Here is a 15,226-nt window from a genome sequence, read left to right on the forward strand (position 1 = left end):
ATGTCAGTGAGAAAAGGAGAATGAGGGAAAATGTGGGTCCCCTCTGGAATGAAACAGGTGACCTGGTTACCCAGGATATGGAGAAGGCCGAGGTACTCAATGACTTCTTTGCCTCAGTCTTCACTGGCAAGTGCTTGAGCCACACTGCCCAGGTCACAGAAGGCAAAGGCAGGGACTGGGAGAATGCAGAACCGCCCACTGCAGGAGAAGATCAGGTTCAAGAATATCTAAGGAACCTGAAGGTGCACAAGTCCATGGGACCTGATGAGATGCATCCGAGGGTCTTGAGGGAACTGGCGGATGAGGTGGCCAGGCCACTCTCCATCATATTTGAGAAGTCCTGGCAGTCTGGCAAAGTTCCCACTGACTGGAAAAGGGGAAACATAACCCCCATTTTTAAGAAGGGATAAAAGGAAGACCCAGGGAACTACAGGCCAGTGAGCAGACCCTCCTGGAGACTATGCACAGGAACATGGAAAATAAGGAGGTGATTGGTGACAGCCAACACGGCTTCACTAAGGGCAAATCGTGCCTGACAAATTTGGTGGCCTTCTATGATGGGGTTACAGCGTCGGTGGACAAGGGAAGGGCAACTGACATCATCTACCTGGACTTGTGCAAGGCATTTGACACTGTCCCGCATGACATCCTTGTCTCTATATTGGAGAGACATGGATTCGATGGATGGACCACGCGGTGGATAAGGAATTGGCTGGATGGTCGCAGTCAAAGAGTTGTGGTCAATGGCTCAATGTCCAAGTGGAGACCACTGATGAGTGGTGTTCCTCAGGGGTTGGTCCTGGGACTGGCACTGTTTAACATCCTTGTCTGCGACATGGATAGTGGGATTGAGTGCACCCTCAGCAAGTTTGCCAGTGACACCAAGCTGTGTTGTGCTGTCAGTACACTGGAGGGAAGGGATGCGATCCAGAGGGACCTGGACAGGCTGGAGAGGTGGGCCCGTGCGAACCGCATGAAGTTCAACAAGGCCAAATGCAGGGTCCCGCACATGGGTGGGGGCAATCCCAAGCACAACTAGAACTAGATGATCTTTGAGGTCCCTTCCATCCCTTCCAACCCAAACCATTCTGTCATTCTGTGATCCCTTTGGCTAGTTTGGGTCAGTTATCCTGGCTGTGTCCCCTCCCAGCTTCCTGAGTGCCCACCGTCTTCTCGTTGGCAGGGCAGCGTGAGAAGCTGAAACATCCCTGACTGCCTAGCAACAACTAGAAACATCAATGTGTTATCAATGTTATTCTCATCCTAAAATCGAAAACACAGCACTATACCCACTGCTAGGAAGAAAATTAACTCTATCCCAGCCAAAACCAGGACACACTTAAACTGTTGAAATTATATGGTTGATTATCAAAATTGACTGAATTGCATAACTTCAAAACCAAAAAGATATGAACTGTCCTCCTAGCATTCCTCCTGTGTCTTCTACCATTCTGTAAGGGAGAACATATAGGATGAATCCAGTGTTTGGTATCAATGACTACACTCTAGCCCTATGCCCACTTAGTGTGTTTGTTCACAAGGACTGACTGTTACACTAATAAAAAGTGATGGAGGCATTGTTTGCTTGGAGTGATGCACCACAGAAGCCTTTCTGCTTGTCTTGCTGTTTCACTGGACCACTTTGTCTCTGTAGTAGAGGCTCAATCAACATAATATCAGTCATTAATTATGTTATGGAATGTGCTACTCAAGGCCTATTGTAGGAATATATTGTAGATAGTGTTTTAACTCATCATTTGAGTATATCTGGCATGATATTGATTGTACCAGAGACAGAACTAAACAAGTAAGTGAGCCTACTTACTAGACTTGCTGAAGCCTGAGGTGTAAACTGTACAGATTCACTGGTGAACAGTATTTTGCCATTAGAGACTTCTTATTCAAGGACTGTGTAGGATTGGTTTGTGATCAAATCAGTAATCTCAAATTACTAATTATCAAAGATTTCCATTACAATAGCAATATGGCATACAGAATAAAATTTTCATCTCGTTAGTGCACTGGATGATATCATAGTTCCTTAAACTACAGCAGGAACAAAGCTCATAAAAGTCTTCTACTTCCAATTCTAGGAGTATTTTGCCAATGCAAATAATATTCAATTTGATGATGATTTTTATTAATACAGGTCATTACAGTAGTTTCTCATTACCTCAGTAAGACAGTGTTCTGGTAGGTAGTCTCCATGCAAAGACCTTTTTCAGAAAAACTTAAAATCTAAAAAAGACAAGAAGATATCAGAAAGGGGAATTGAGGTTAATTTGCAAATAGAATAACAAGTTTGGGGGAGGCAAGTGCTGTTCTGACTCTGCCATTTGCAGACAGCTAATGTACTTAAGGTCTGAGTACAAAATGGGACTGAGTTGAAGAGACTATTTGCCAGTCTTCTCCCTCATTCACAACAGGCACATGGAAAAGAAAGCCTGAAAACTGGCTTTTGGTTTGGATTTATGCTTTAAAGAACAACTGCAAGAATATTCTTACCCAAGGGACAAGGGAAGTTGCATTAAGTGTTCTGAATTATGAGGATCATTACTTACAGTGGGAAAAGAGTCAAATGAAATCATTATTACAGCTTCCATCCATGTCATTTTTCTTGATTTGAAAGTGTGACTTCTAGTTTATTAGTCATCAGAGATGTGTATTACCAGTTGTGAAGACAAGCAAATTAGGTTGTACTTTCAGCTTTCTTGCTGGATCTGAACCAGTAATATTATGATGATTCTTTAAAATATAACATCATATTGAAATATAGATTTATTTTTTTTAATAAAAAATTATCTTTGGGATGTTCCTTTAGCATCATCTTATTGTAAAATCAGATTCCTTTTATAAAATAGTTCTGTCAGAAGCCCTGTTGTTGTTATCCTGGAATCTGGAGACCATAAGAAAACAAAATAAACAAAAACCCCCCAACCTGTAACCAAGAGAGTTTAGGCCAAGGGGAAAAAAAAGCAAAATGTATTGCCCTTATTTTGAACCCTTATACACATTTTGCAAAATATGTGTATATATGTAATGTCTGGTTATCTCTTTACTTTCATACTTCATGTTACTTGTCCTGGATTGCTATTCATTTGTAAATAACAGTAACTGTAGGCCTCATTCCACATAATGAAGTTTTGTCTGTGATAGTTGAGGCTAAATGTTTTTTTCTCTATAAATATTAAAACTCTAAGCAAGATGAAGCACTTGAACTCACTATTTACAGTTTTCTAAGGTGTTTTGTGTTTTCACCATTTGGTCCTTCTATGTGGTGGTTGTTAGAGTCCCACTAGCTGTTCTGATTGAGAGTGTTGAGACAGGCGTGCTCGGGAGGCAGCCTTCCACGCCTTTTGCTATTAATCCCAATTTGCCCGAAACAACAACCGTCTCTGGTTTCATGAGAGCCGTGTTTACCTTTTATTGGCTTGGAGGCTGGAAGGGAATTTTAAGGGCAGGAGAAATAAAGAAGTTTTATGATGTCAGAGTTTAAAGTTAATAAAAAGTAATAGTTGAATAACTCCAATGTACATAGAAAAGATTGTTTTAAGTGTTGCTTCTCTGACTTGTGTTCTCTGCAGAGTATGCTTACATCAGTTCCAGTACATGGGGAAACGATACATAGCCAGGTACTGTGTGGAATTTAAATTTTGCTGTCTTGTTCACTTAAGAATAACAGTGTGTACAATCAATATGCCTTGTATCTCTATTACAAATAAATTGCATGAGTAGAGGAGTTACTGTGAAATGATACATAACAGTTTTGAAGTAACTGGTTACTATATTAACAAATCTATATCCTGTCTGAAAGTCTGGTATCTGTTTAAGAATGATGTGTGCGTGTTGTGTTTATTATCAATTATTTTAAAATCCACCCCTTAAATGCTATCTTTTACAGCATTTTTTTCCTTGAAATAATGTCTTTGGGGAATAAATTTTATGATTTGTTTTGTTTATTCACTTGGCCATAAAATCATATCCATTGAAATGTTTTGAAAATTTTGTGTAGAGAGTTTTTACTTTGAAAGGTGAGTAGCGAACATTCCAATGCTGCTGATTTTCAATTCAAAGTCCAAAGTACTGTTAGATACCTGAACACTCCCATTGAAGGCTGGTTAGGAGAAAATCTGTATCAATCAGAAACATATACTAAATTATTTGAATATCTTTGCATTAATGTGGGGTTTAATGCAAAGTAGTTTATTAATAGAGTAAAATATAGATAGTTGTTAACACCTTATGCTGTGGTTGACATGTTAATATTGTTATAATTAAATGTGTGGGGTTGAAATACTGGCCCTCTTGAACTCAGTGAGAAAGTTGTTGCTGACTTTGGGTTGTGAAGTATTCTAACTAATATGTTAGCTTTTTGTTTTTAATTTAGATTTAACGGTGTGTGAATCTCTTTCTACAAACAAGAAAGTTGACTATCTTCTTGGAGATTTTTCAGAAAAAAGAAAAATCTCATTTCTGTTCACCTACCCTAAAAAATTCAAGGGCCAAAATAAATCCGGCTTCCTTCAGGTTCTGATTGTAACCTTTGTGCTTGAATGTACTTCAAAGTCTGGATTTACAGCAGTTTGTAATTTTCAGGCTTTTTGTAAAAATTCTTCAAAATCATTGTTTGAATTGTTTGTAGAGAAGACTACCACATCTCCTTTTTGTTTACTGATCCCTTAGTCTGTGTACTGCATGCTAACACTAAAAACGTTAAGCTATAGAATTCTTCTGGTGTTCTGCAGGGATATTGAATTTTCCCCAAAGATGTAGCTTTCTAGTCTTTCACATTGTCATTACACTAAAATATATCACAATCAATGCACGTACTCTGAAAATACACAAATGACAGAGAAAGGAAACAGGGAATTCTGTAATTCAAGCACTGGTTTTCATTTTTCATCAGCTCTGGTGGTGGTACACGATAGGAAGTTAGCCTGTACTGATTGCTAACACAGATCACTTTTCTGTTTTCTTCACTTGATTGCTGCAAGTTTAACAAAGTATATGGCTCTTCTCCCTTCCTGCTTGGGTAAGATGTACATGATAATACCTCAGTTAATTCCTGCTCTCCTGTCGCATGTATGCTTTCTAATTTTACCACTGTGTGCCTTTCTAATTTTTTTTTCCTAAAATTTTTACACTCAAAATAGAGGATTTGGTTTGGGGTTCTGAATATTTTCAGAATATTTATGTTCTCAAATATTTATGTTCTCAAAAGCTCTGAAGTAAATTTTGTGCTTCAAGAGCAACTGCTTGTGTGCTTTTGCTTTCATGCTTTGAGGTTTTAAGAAAGAGTTTGCTGTGATACTTTTTTTAAGCTACCTATTTTTGTTTTATAAATAAAACAGTAAATAGGTTGCATTATAATTCTTTCTCTAAAACTTCTTGTGCTTAACTAACACTTCCTGTCTTGCTGCAGTTTGACATGTCTAACTTTTGCTTCTATCCCATTTCACCCATCTTGCAGGAACCAGGAGGGGTTGGGATCCATAGTTCATGATCGAAAATCTCAGACATTGCCTGTTTCCCGTAACAGAACAGGAATGATGCATGCCAGATTGCAGCAGCTGAGCAGCCTGGATAACTCTCTCACTTTTAACCACAGTAAGTCTCATGACATGATAACATTCGTCATCCTCAACCAGTACCACAACACCAGAGACAGGTCCCAGAGCCACACCAGTGCATTTCAATGACTTTTATTGTTCTAGGTCAAATGAATAGCTGGAATCAGTCAATGGTCTGTTCCCTGCGTTATGATAGAGTAATCAGTGCTGGCTGATGCCATAACATGGAGCATGGTTAACTACAGCGTATTTTAAAATTGTACTTAATTATAGGCACTTCAACTTTGTGCTGCACATTGTTACAGAATTTACTTATTTTTTTCTATTTGCTTTATTAAGCTTAATTTTTTTTTCCCCAACTTCATCTTGTACATGATTAATCTAAAAGTATAAATATGCACTCTGACCATATCTCCATGTTTTGACATCCCCTAAGGAGAAATAAGTTTCTTAGAATTTCTGCAGAGCTTGTGAAGCCCATGATTTGGTTTGTCTGGAAGTGAAAAAGCGTCCAATAATGAAGTGATTTTTCTGTTTTCAGTGTGAGAAAGATATCAAGTATTCTTGGAATTTCTGTAGACAATGGTAAGATTTAATCAGGTTGAAGTCAGCTTGTATGAGACTGCTGTATTGAAAACTAAATCTGCTTGTGGCCTATCTTTTTAAACATGCTGCTCTTAAATTGCAAAATATACTGTATGTAAAGTATTCTGAAGCACGGTTTTTCAATTTCCAGCTTCAAAAAGCAATGAAACTGGTTGACTAATCTAGTAAAATACAACACTGGTACTGAAAAGAATTGTGTGCAGTAAAGCAATTATTTGAGTTAACTGTATGTTCACTGTGTTCATCCTTTTATTTCCCAAAGCATATCTAACTGTCTCTTAAAATCTTTTAGCTCGTTATCTGTAATATAAAGCAACAGTTAGCCTAATTGCACGAGACTTACCACATAGACAAGTGGAAAATGGAATAAAAATTCCACCAAACCTGTTTGTTTATAAATGCATTCTCATGCCTGTTTAAATATAAGAAATGCAATTCTTTGATTTAAAAAAAGTCAGAAAACTATATAGCTGTGCAAATTACTTTTTCCCCTGCTTGTAATCAGTCTGCTACTGCTGTATCATAGTAATTTCTATGTATTTTTGATACACAAAAGACAGACCTTTTATGCTATGTGACTACACAGTAAGGTAAAATACTTTGTAGATGAAGACTGATTTTAAAAAAAAAAAAATCTCTGGGAAAGAAACAACACGGCTGTTTCTGGGCCCTGTGCAAAGAGATTTCATACTTCCAGAACTTGGCAAAGTTTACTGATTTTTAGGAAACAGTGAGCTGAAAGGTTTTAATAAATGCATGCTTATGTAAAAAGAAACTTTCTGTTCTTTTCCATCTGGAGGAAATTAAAAGGAAGGTGTCTCGTTCAGATAACTTTTTGTAAAGTGGTAACAGGGTTTTTTTCAATGTTGGACTTTTAATGAATATGAGGATATAACATTTTGTATTGACCAAAGTTTTACAAAGTGAAAATATGTTGCTGTAAAAGCCATGTCAAATGTGAAATCGATTTTTGTATCTTTGGTCTTGCTGTTGTCTAACTTCTAGTTTTGTTTAGTTGTCAGTCTGTCTGTATCATGTATCCAAGGTAGTTTTCAGGACTTGAATAGATCTTGTAGGTATCCTCTATGGGGTACATACAGGAAAGACGTTCCTGGTGGAAATAGTTGCTTTACTTGTTTCTAAAATCATGATTCGTTGGTAAGATAGTTGTCTATAAATGTAAATTATAAACTTAATTTCTCCCTTTCTAATCATTTAAGCAAGAAATAGAACTGAAGTAATGGTGTAAGTGATATTTCACTGCCTATAAGTACGTGACTGTATTTCTTCAACTCTTAGTGTTCTGTATTTTTACAATGGTTGACTTATGATTGACTTTGACATCATTATAACGTTGCTGAATTACCAATTTTCAGCTGTAACTACATCCTACTGCAGTACTTACTTTAAGAATATATATGCATGTGTATATATATATATAACTGTGTACATTTACTTATAAATGTGTATATATACATACACATATATGAATCATCACTTATTGTTTTAACTGCTGTTTAATGCTTTTTACTGTTGACATTTGTACTTAATGTATTTTATGATCTTGTGCAAATTATGTTAGAATAATTATATGTGCATATTTGAAAAATATTTAAATACATATGAATTATTTTTCTGTATTGAATACTAACTTCTCTCAGGCTTTTTACTTGTTAATCTTTTCCTAGTTGGGCAAGTCTTTTGGAGATAAGAAACATATTTAAATGAGTATATCCAGCACTTACACTTCCTTTGGAATTTCTGTAGGCTATGGGCATTCAGATGCAGATGTTCTTCACCAGTCCTTACTTGAAGCAAATATTGCCACTGAAGTTTGCCTTACAATTCTGGATACTCTATCACTATTCACAATGGCTTTTAAGGTTTGTTCTTGACTTGGTGTTAACATCTCCCATAATTATCTTTCAGAAAAAATATTTTTTAAAATATTGTTTAAATTATATTTTATATTCTAATAACATAGCATTGTATTCTTAGCATTTCTAGCATTGTATTTCATTCTTGTGTCATGTAAAAGCTGATAACCTCTTGCAGCAAAATACTTTGGCTTCAGTTACACATTGCACACAGACTGATCAGCAGTAACCTGTGGGAAAAGCTCATTCCTCATCCGAACTACCTAAGAAATATTTCTAGAAACTTCAGTGTCTACCTAATATTAGTCATAAAACTGTCTTTTAAAGACCATGTGGGGTGAAAGATCTATTGTATGGCAAACCCATAATTCCTAGTTGGACACTGTCAGACTTTTGTATTGAACTTGGCTTTTTATATGAAGTCACTCATAAATTAACAGTATTTTGTGTGTGTTCCTTTTCTGTAATTTTATTTCAATTTGTCCACTAATAAGACTTCTTTTTGGTTGTATCTGTTACTGTAGCTCTCCTGTGGAATCTTTTTATAGCATGCCCACTTGAATACCCCTCCTGTTTTTTTGAGCTTTTCCAAATATTAAAGCCGAAGCTACAAAAAGGAGAAATGATAGCTCTAACTTCTCCTCTAATTAGAGCAGTGTATCCAAATCCTTGCTTGAAGATTCAAATTTAGTGTCTTATTTTTAATCTAGTTATGAAAACATGAGCTTATTTGTAATGAGATTCCTTTTATTAGTAATTTAATTAGATGGAGTTTAGAACCAGTTCTGTCCACAGACTTCATGACAGAATTGGAAATGAAGATACATAGTTTTAAAGATTTAAAGGAGAATGAACACTAATCTTTTAGTTATCAGCTGCCCATCATACTTGGAATGACAGTCCTTCAACGTTTTCTGTATGTGGTATGTTAAGAAAGTAGGTAAGAGTCTACAGGAACAGTCTACCAGAATAGTCTACAAGATCCAAACAAAACAGGCAGGAGAATCAGGAGCTTCTATTCAATCAGCTGCACTAAAATACATAAAATCATAGAATCATAGGATGGTTTGGGTTGCAAGGGACCTTGAAAGGTCATCTAGTCCAACCCCCCCCCTGCCATGGGCAGGGAAGTTTTTCACTAGATTGAGTAGCTCAGACCCCTGATCTTGAACACTTCCAGTGATGGGGCATCCACATTTTCCCTGGGCAATGTGTTTGTGTCTCACCACCTTCATTATAAGTAAATAAATAAATTCCTCCTTATGTGCAATCTGAACCTACTATCTCCCTCTTTCAGTTTAAAACTGTTGCCCCTTATCTGTCACTACAGGCCTCAGTAAAAAGTCTCTCTCCAACTTCTGTGTAAGCACCCTTTATGTATTGAAAGGCTGCAGTGAGGTCTCCCCAGGTCTCTCCAGGCTTAACAATGGCAACCGTCTCAGCCTGTCTTCATAGGAGAGGTGCTCCAGTGCTCTGACCATTTTTGTAGCTCTCCTGTGGACCAGCTCTAACATATCCATGTTTTTCATGTAGTGGGGACCCCAGAGATGGACGCAGTACTCCAGGTGGGGTCTCACAAGAATAGAGTAGAGGAGGAGAATCACCTCCCTCGACCTGCTGGCCATGCTTCTTGTTATGCAGTCCAGGATACAATTAGCTTTCTGGGCTGCAAGCACACATTGTTGGCTCATGTTCAACTTTTCATCCACCAGTATCCCCAAGTCCTTCTCCATAGGGCTGCTCTCAATGCATTCATCCCTAGGTCTATATTGATACTGGAGATTGCTCCAACCCATGTGCAGGACCTTGCACTTGGCCTTGTTGAACTTCATGGGGTTCGCATGGGCTCACTGCTCAAGCCTGTCAAGGTCCCTCTGGATGGCATGCTACAGGGAAGCCTCTAGCAAATCAACTGCACTACTCAACTTGGGATTGTCTGCAGATTTGCTGAGGGTGCACTCAATCCCACTGTCTGTGTCATTGATGAAAATATTAAACAGTACTGGTCCCAATATGCACCCTTAAGGGGCACCACTCACTACTGATTTCTGCCTGGACATTGAGGCATTGAGCGTAACTCTCTGGACACAGCCATACAGCCAATCCCTTATCCTTCCAACAGTCCATCTGTCAAACCCATGTTTCTAATTTAGTGGCAAGAATGTTCTGGGGAACCATATCAAAGGCATTACAGAAGTCCAGATAGATGACGTCCATAGCTCTTCCCTTGTCCATTGATGCAGTGACTCCATCATAGCAGACCACTAGATTAGTAATACCAATCTGCTTGTTTGGGGAATAATTAGCATATTATATAGAAGGCCAGACAATATTTTCCCCAAGATCATCTTTCACTAGTGGGGATCCAGATCTCTGTTATCTATTGCAGTAGCAAAAACACAAATTATGTCTGCTTCTTGGTAGAATTTTGACTGATCCTGTGTGAATTCCTACTACTGTAGGTGGTTTTAGTGAACTACCTATCTCTGATGTTGGGACGTCTGAAGAATGGATATTATATCAATTTCCTTGTAAGGATAGGAGTTTGTTAGACAACGTTTCATTATTTTGCTATAAATCTGGAGGTAGTAAGCCATACCATCTTTTAGAACTTGCAGTTAGGTGTTTAGGCTTGGGTTATCCACACAGATCTGTATACTGTTCCAAGAGATAAAACTTTTTCCTATGACCAAATAGGCTGACTGGGTTAGATCCAACCATTTATGTCTAGCTTCCTCTAAAATGGCCTGCCTGTAGTGTCATTGCATAGTGTTTGGAGATCTTTGGTCTCCTGAAAGCATTTGTGTCTATTCATCCACAAAGCTTGAAACCACACTGAGTTCTTCTGGACTGCAAGTCACACTATCAGAATGGCTTTTAATGGAGGACTACTGCCTCCAATTTTTTTAATATTGAGGAACACCTGAAATGCCTAGGGCTATGCTGAAATTCTTTAGCCTGAAGAATTTCTTCTGTGTCTCCATGAACAGAAAAGGAGACATCTGCGGTTAGACATCTCTTCCATGTTTGAGAGGGCTTAAGGCGTGCTACAAGAGTCCAGGTCTACACTGGGGTTTTTAAAATATTTGTTAAACTAGATTCGTTAATATTACCTTAAAACTTACTTGAGATAGTAATGGAGCTGCCTTGCAGCATACCCTTGGATGCCAGTATATAGTAATGACAAGGAAGAGTGGAGTGTGCTATGGGGAGATGCAGAAGGTGCAAGACCTAGTAGAATCTAGTTGGAGGGCCAGTGGAGTCAGAGGGAGCAATACTTAACATGGTCCTCTCACTTCTGGACTCCCTGGACCGGATTGAGCGGTCCCTGAATTGATTAACCTATTTTCGTGCTTTGTAAGAGGAGAGACCTCGTTGTTTTGTCCTAGAGTCCCATAGGAACCTAGTGCATGTGCTTGGTGGAGAAAGGAAGAAAACGGGTTCCCAGAGCAAAACAGCAGCAATATGAAGTGTAAAAGCCAGTGCCTGTGCTAGAGAAATTGGAGGAGACCAGATTTAAAAAAACAAGTTAGAATGCAAGGCAGCAGGTTGGTGATACAGAAATGAAGAGTAGTCCTGTGTATTGCATGCCTCAGAACAGGCTTTTGAGTATTGATGCAGGTAAAATTCTGCAGACTAATTAATATCTTTGTCCTTAAGTACCCTTTCAGTTCTAGGACAGTAATGAAAGATGGTGAGTGGGTGAGGATTTAGTTTGGGGAAGTTTTTTTGAGATCATTGTAGTAGGAGGTACTGCTGTGAGAAAATTCCACTGTCTGAGCTGCTAAAGCCAGCATAACCACAGTCTGTTAATACCTTGCGCCTCTCAAAGAACTGTTAATAGTGATTGATGTAACTAACAGCTGTTAAAAACAATAGTGTTCTAGAAGTCTATTCAGAAGCTAACACTTTCTTTATAAGCAAGCTTAATGAAGTGTTAGAAATATCTAATTAAAATTCAGATATGTTTGTGTTACTAAACATCTTAGTGATACTATACACATTATTTTTTAAATTATTATTTCCTGCTTTTGGATGATCTGTGTATGTTCTTAGAATAGTATAAATGTATCACTGTGCAAAACTCCTAAATTCTCACTGTCAATTTAAAGAATCAACTACTGACTGATCATGGGCATAATCCACTGATGAAGAAAGTATTTGATGTGTACCTCTGCTTCCTTCAGAAGAATCAGTCTGAAACAGCATTGAAAAATGTCTTCATTGCTTTAAGGGCACTTATTTTTAAGGTAAGTTTTAAAATAATGAATCTTCAAGTACTTATCCAGTTCTTTAGTTAACAATATACTATGTAAAAATTGAAGAACTAAAATCCCAAATTACAATTGGTGTGTAAGGATTGATCTGATCCCAACAGTGTGGAATAATTGTCCTTTGAATTGCTGTAAAAATCGTTTTGTCATGAACTACTGTAACTATTTTGTCCACAGTTTGGGAATGTTAATATATTTGTATTTCACTTGACATGCTTATTTTATCAAGAACTGAAGCTAGTTTTAATGAATAACTTTTTTCTACTTTTTCCTCAGTTTCCTTCTACATTTTATGAAGGTAGAGCTGATATGTGTTCTGCACTGTGCTATGAAATTCTGAAGTATTGTAATTCCAAACTGAGTTCAATTCGTACTGAAGCTTCACAGTTACTGTACTTCTTAATGAGGAATAATTTTGATTACACAGGAAAGAAGTCTTTTGTTAGGACACATCTGCAAGTTAGTATATTTTCTTTATTCTTTATTTTTTTTTAAATGTTGTATTTGTAGATGCACAGTTGCATACCAGTGTGCAAAGCCCTGTCAGATAAAAACATACAAGAAATTATTTTGAGTTCAAGCAAGGCTGATACAATTCTAAGAGTAAAAAGATGGCAATAAAAGTACATTCAGTACAAGGAAATACTTAGAAACAATTGGATGGCCCTGTCTTTTGTAGGAAATAATCTTTATTCGTGAGCAGCAAATATTCTGTTTTGTAGATGTTATTGTGATTCTTAAATGGCATACCACGTTGCGTCTGAAGACAAGAATGCAGCATCAAGCATGTAAAAGTCTAAACCAAATACATAGAAAATTGTGTGTTCTGACAAAGCTGGTAACAATAGTTTACTACTTTTATGACCTCTGGCTAGTTCACCTAGCAGTCAGTCTTTAGAGCAGAGAATGCAGGTGCATTAAATTTACACAAGCCTGTTTTTTCTTGCTTGTGTTATTAAACAAGTAACTTTAGGGAAAAAAAATCAAATATAATTTTACTTAAGGGAATAATCTTTCAATTAAAAAGAACAAAACGTCCTTTGTAATTGCTTCATAGGTACATTTCAAGGGTATGTCATGAAATATGCACTAACAAGACATTTGTTTCTGTCAAGGTTATTATTTCAGTAAGCCAGCTAATTGCTGATGTTGTTGGAATTGGAGGAACTAGATTTCAGCAGTCTCTTTCCATCATCAATAATTGTGCCAATAATGACAGAATTATAAAGGTCTGTTTTTATTCTTCTTTCCATACTGTTAGAAGGATGCTTGAAAACTTTCATAGCATCTTTTGCAATTATGTTTCAACTTTTTGTTATGCAAAGAATAAAAAAAGATAGTAGTTAACCTAACTTTTCTATGTTTTAGCACACTACATTCCCTTCTGATGTTAAGGATTTAACAAAACGGATTCGTACAGTACTGATGGCTACAGCTCAGATGAAGGAACATGAAAATGATCCAGAAATGCTTGTAGACCTCCAGTACAGTTTGGCAAAGTCTTATGCTAGTACACCTGAACTAAGGAAGACATGGTTAGACAGCATGGCAAGGATCCACGTTAAAAATGGAGATCTTTCAGAGGTAAGAGAAAAAAAAATCAAAACTAGTTTTAGCTTCGTAATAAACTTAAGCTCGTCTTTCTTGAAGTTGAATGTACTATATGTAGTTGTAAGTGTGTAATACAACAGACATTTCTAATAAATTTCAAATTGTTAGTAGATTAGTTTCAACGGCTGTTAAGTTTTTCATCCTACCCAAGCACATCTGTAAGTCATTTCTGATTACTAATGTAAGGTATATGTTTAACTACTGTAGCTGACATGCTACTAAGCCAGGAATGCTCAATGCAAATGGAAGACAGCCTTTCTACTTAAAAATACACTTGTTATCAGTTGCTAGAACACTTAAAGCCGCTCCTTAAATTCCTTTGCACTTGCCTTTACAAAATTAGCTTGATTCTATTCCAAACTGCTTACAAAAAACTCCTAATGTTCTTAAAATGGACAAATTGCAATTTTTTTGTTTGGAAAAAGAAAGCTATCTGATTTCACTGTGCTGTTCAAGTATTTAATTCTAGCAAAAGGGAGAATTGGGAGTGGGGATTTTTATTTGTCCTGATGTAAGTATTTTATCAGTGTACAGGATGAATTTTGTCTGTTTCTGGAATTTTATTCCATCTGAAAGTAAATCACATTGCCTCACATAATTGAATTTCATAAATATGTCTGTTAAACTTAGCATCATGTAAGCAAGTAAATATATCCAGGAATTAGTAGCTGCTATCTTTCTTACTTATGTCTTTGTACTCGAATTCTTTTTTTCTATATGGTAGCAACACAGAAGGCATATACAATACTCTGTTATTAGCTTGTATTTTGAACAATTTCAGCTCTCAGAAGACAAGCTCTATTAGTACTTTTCAGGTCTGTTTTTTTTTTTTTTTTTTGTTTGAAAACTTAGAATCTTTGACTATACGGCTAGATGAGGACCTCAGCAAATCACCAAGCCCAACTCCATACAAAGTATGAATTGGAGAGCATTTCTGACAGATACTTACCTTTTTCCTTCAACTCCAGTGTCCGAGATTCTGCAGCCTTTCACATAACACTTAAAATATATCCCAAAAGAGATTTGCCTGCTTTTATTATACCATGGCATTCTTACCTTGTGACTTGTGATCCGTGGTCACTCTCAGACTGTGAACTGCTGTCCGTGCTACTTGATGCTCTGGTGAAAAAGCAAACTCTTGTGCAAACAGTTATTGTTTTGCATAAATGAGGTGGAGAATTCTTACACCAGTCATAGAACATCTGCAAAGCAGCAAAAAGGAAAACCAAAGAAATTATCTCAGGCTAGGGCTCTTCTTTTATACCTTTTTTTTTAGTAGTTCCTTTAT

General features: G+C 37.0%; 1 protein-coding gene across 19 annotated transcripts in view; it reads left to right on the top strand.

The window, feature by feature from the left end:
- DOCK9 (dedicator of cytokinesis 9) overlaps positions 1-15,226 on the top strand; it is a 140,658-nt gene that overhangs the window by 105,370 nt on the left and 20,062 nt on the right. For 8 of the 19 annotated variants that reach the window (XM_054833918.1, XM_054833976.1, XM_054833995.1 and 5 more), the window contains 7 exons: positions 3,585-3,632; positions 5,471-5,607; positions 7,944-8,059; positions 12,166-12,303; positions 12,604-12,786; positions 13,443-13,556; positions 13,696-13,911. In XM_054833918.1, coding sequence (XP_054689893.1) covers positions 3,585-3,632; positions 5,471-5,607; positions 7,944-8,059; positions 12,166-12,303; positions 12,604-12,786; positions 13,443-13,556; positions 13,696-13,911 — 952 coding nt within the window. Of the gene's footprint in view, positions 1-3,584; positions 3,633-5,470; positions 5,608-6,111; positions 6,156-7,943; positions 8,060-12,165; positions 12,304-12,603; positions 12,787-13,442; positions 13,557-13,695; positions 13,912-15,226 lie in introns of all 19 variants that reach the window. The other 11 variants (XM_054834033.1, XM_054833949.1, XM_054834004.1 and 8 more) reach the window with 2 other exon arrangements.

This window comes from Grus americana, chromosome 1 (assembly GCF_028858705.1).
Source record: "Grus americana isolate bGruAme1 chromosome 1, bGruAme1.mat, whole genome shotgun sequence".
Classification (NCBI taxonomy): domain Eukaryota; kingdom Metazoa; phylum Chordata; class Aves; order Gruiformes; family Gruidae; genus Grus; species Grus americana.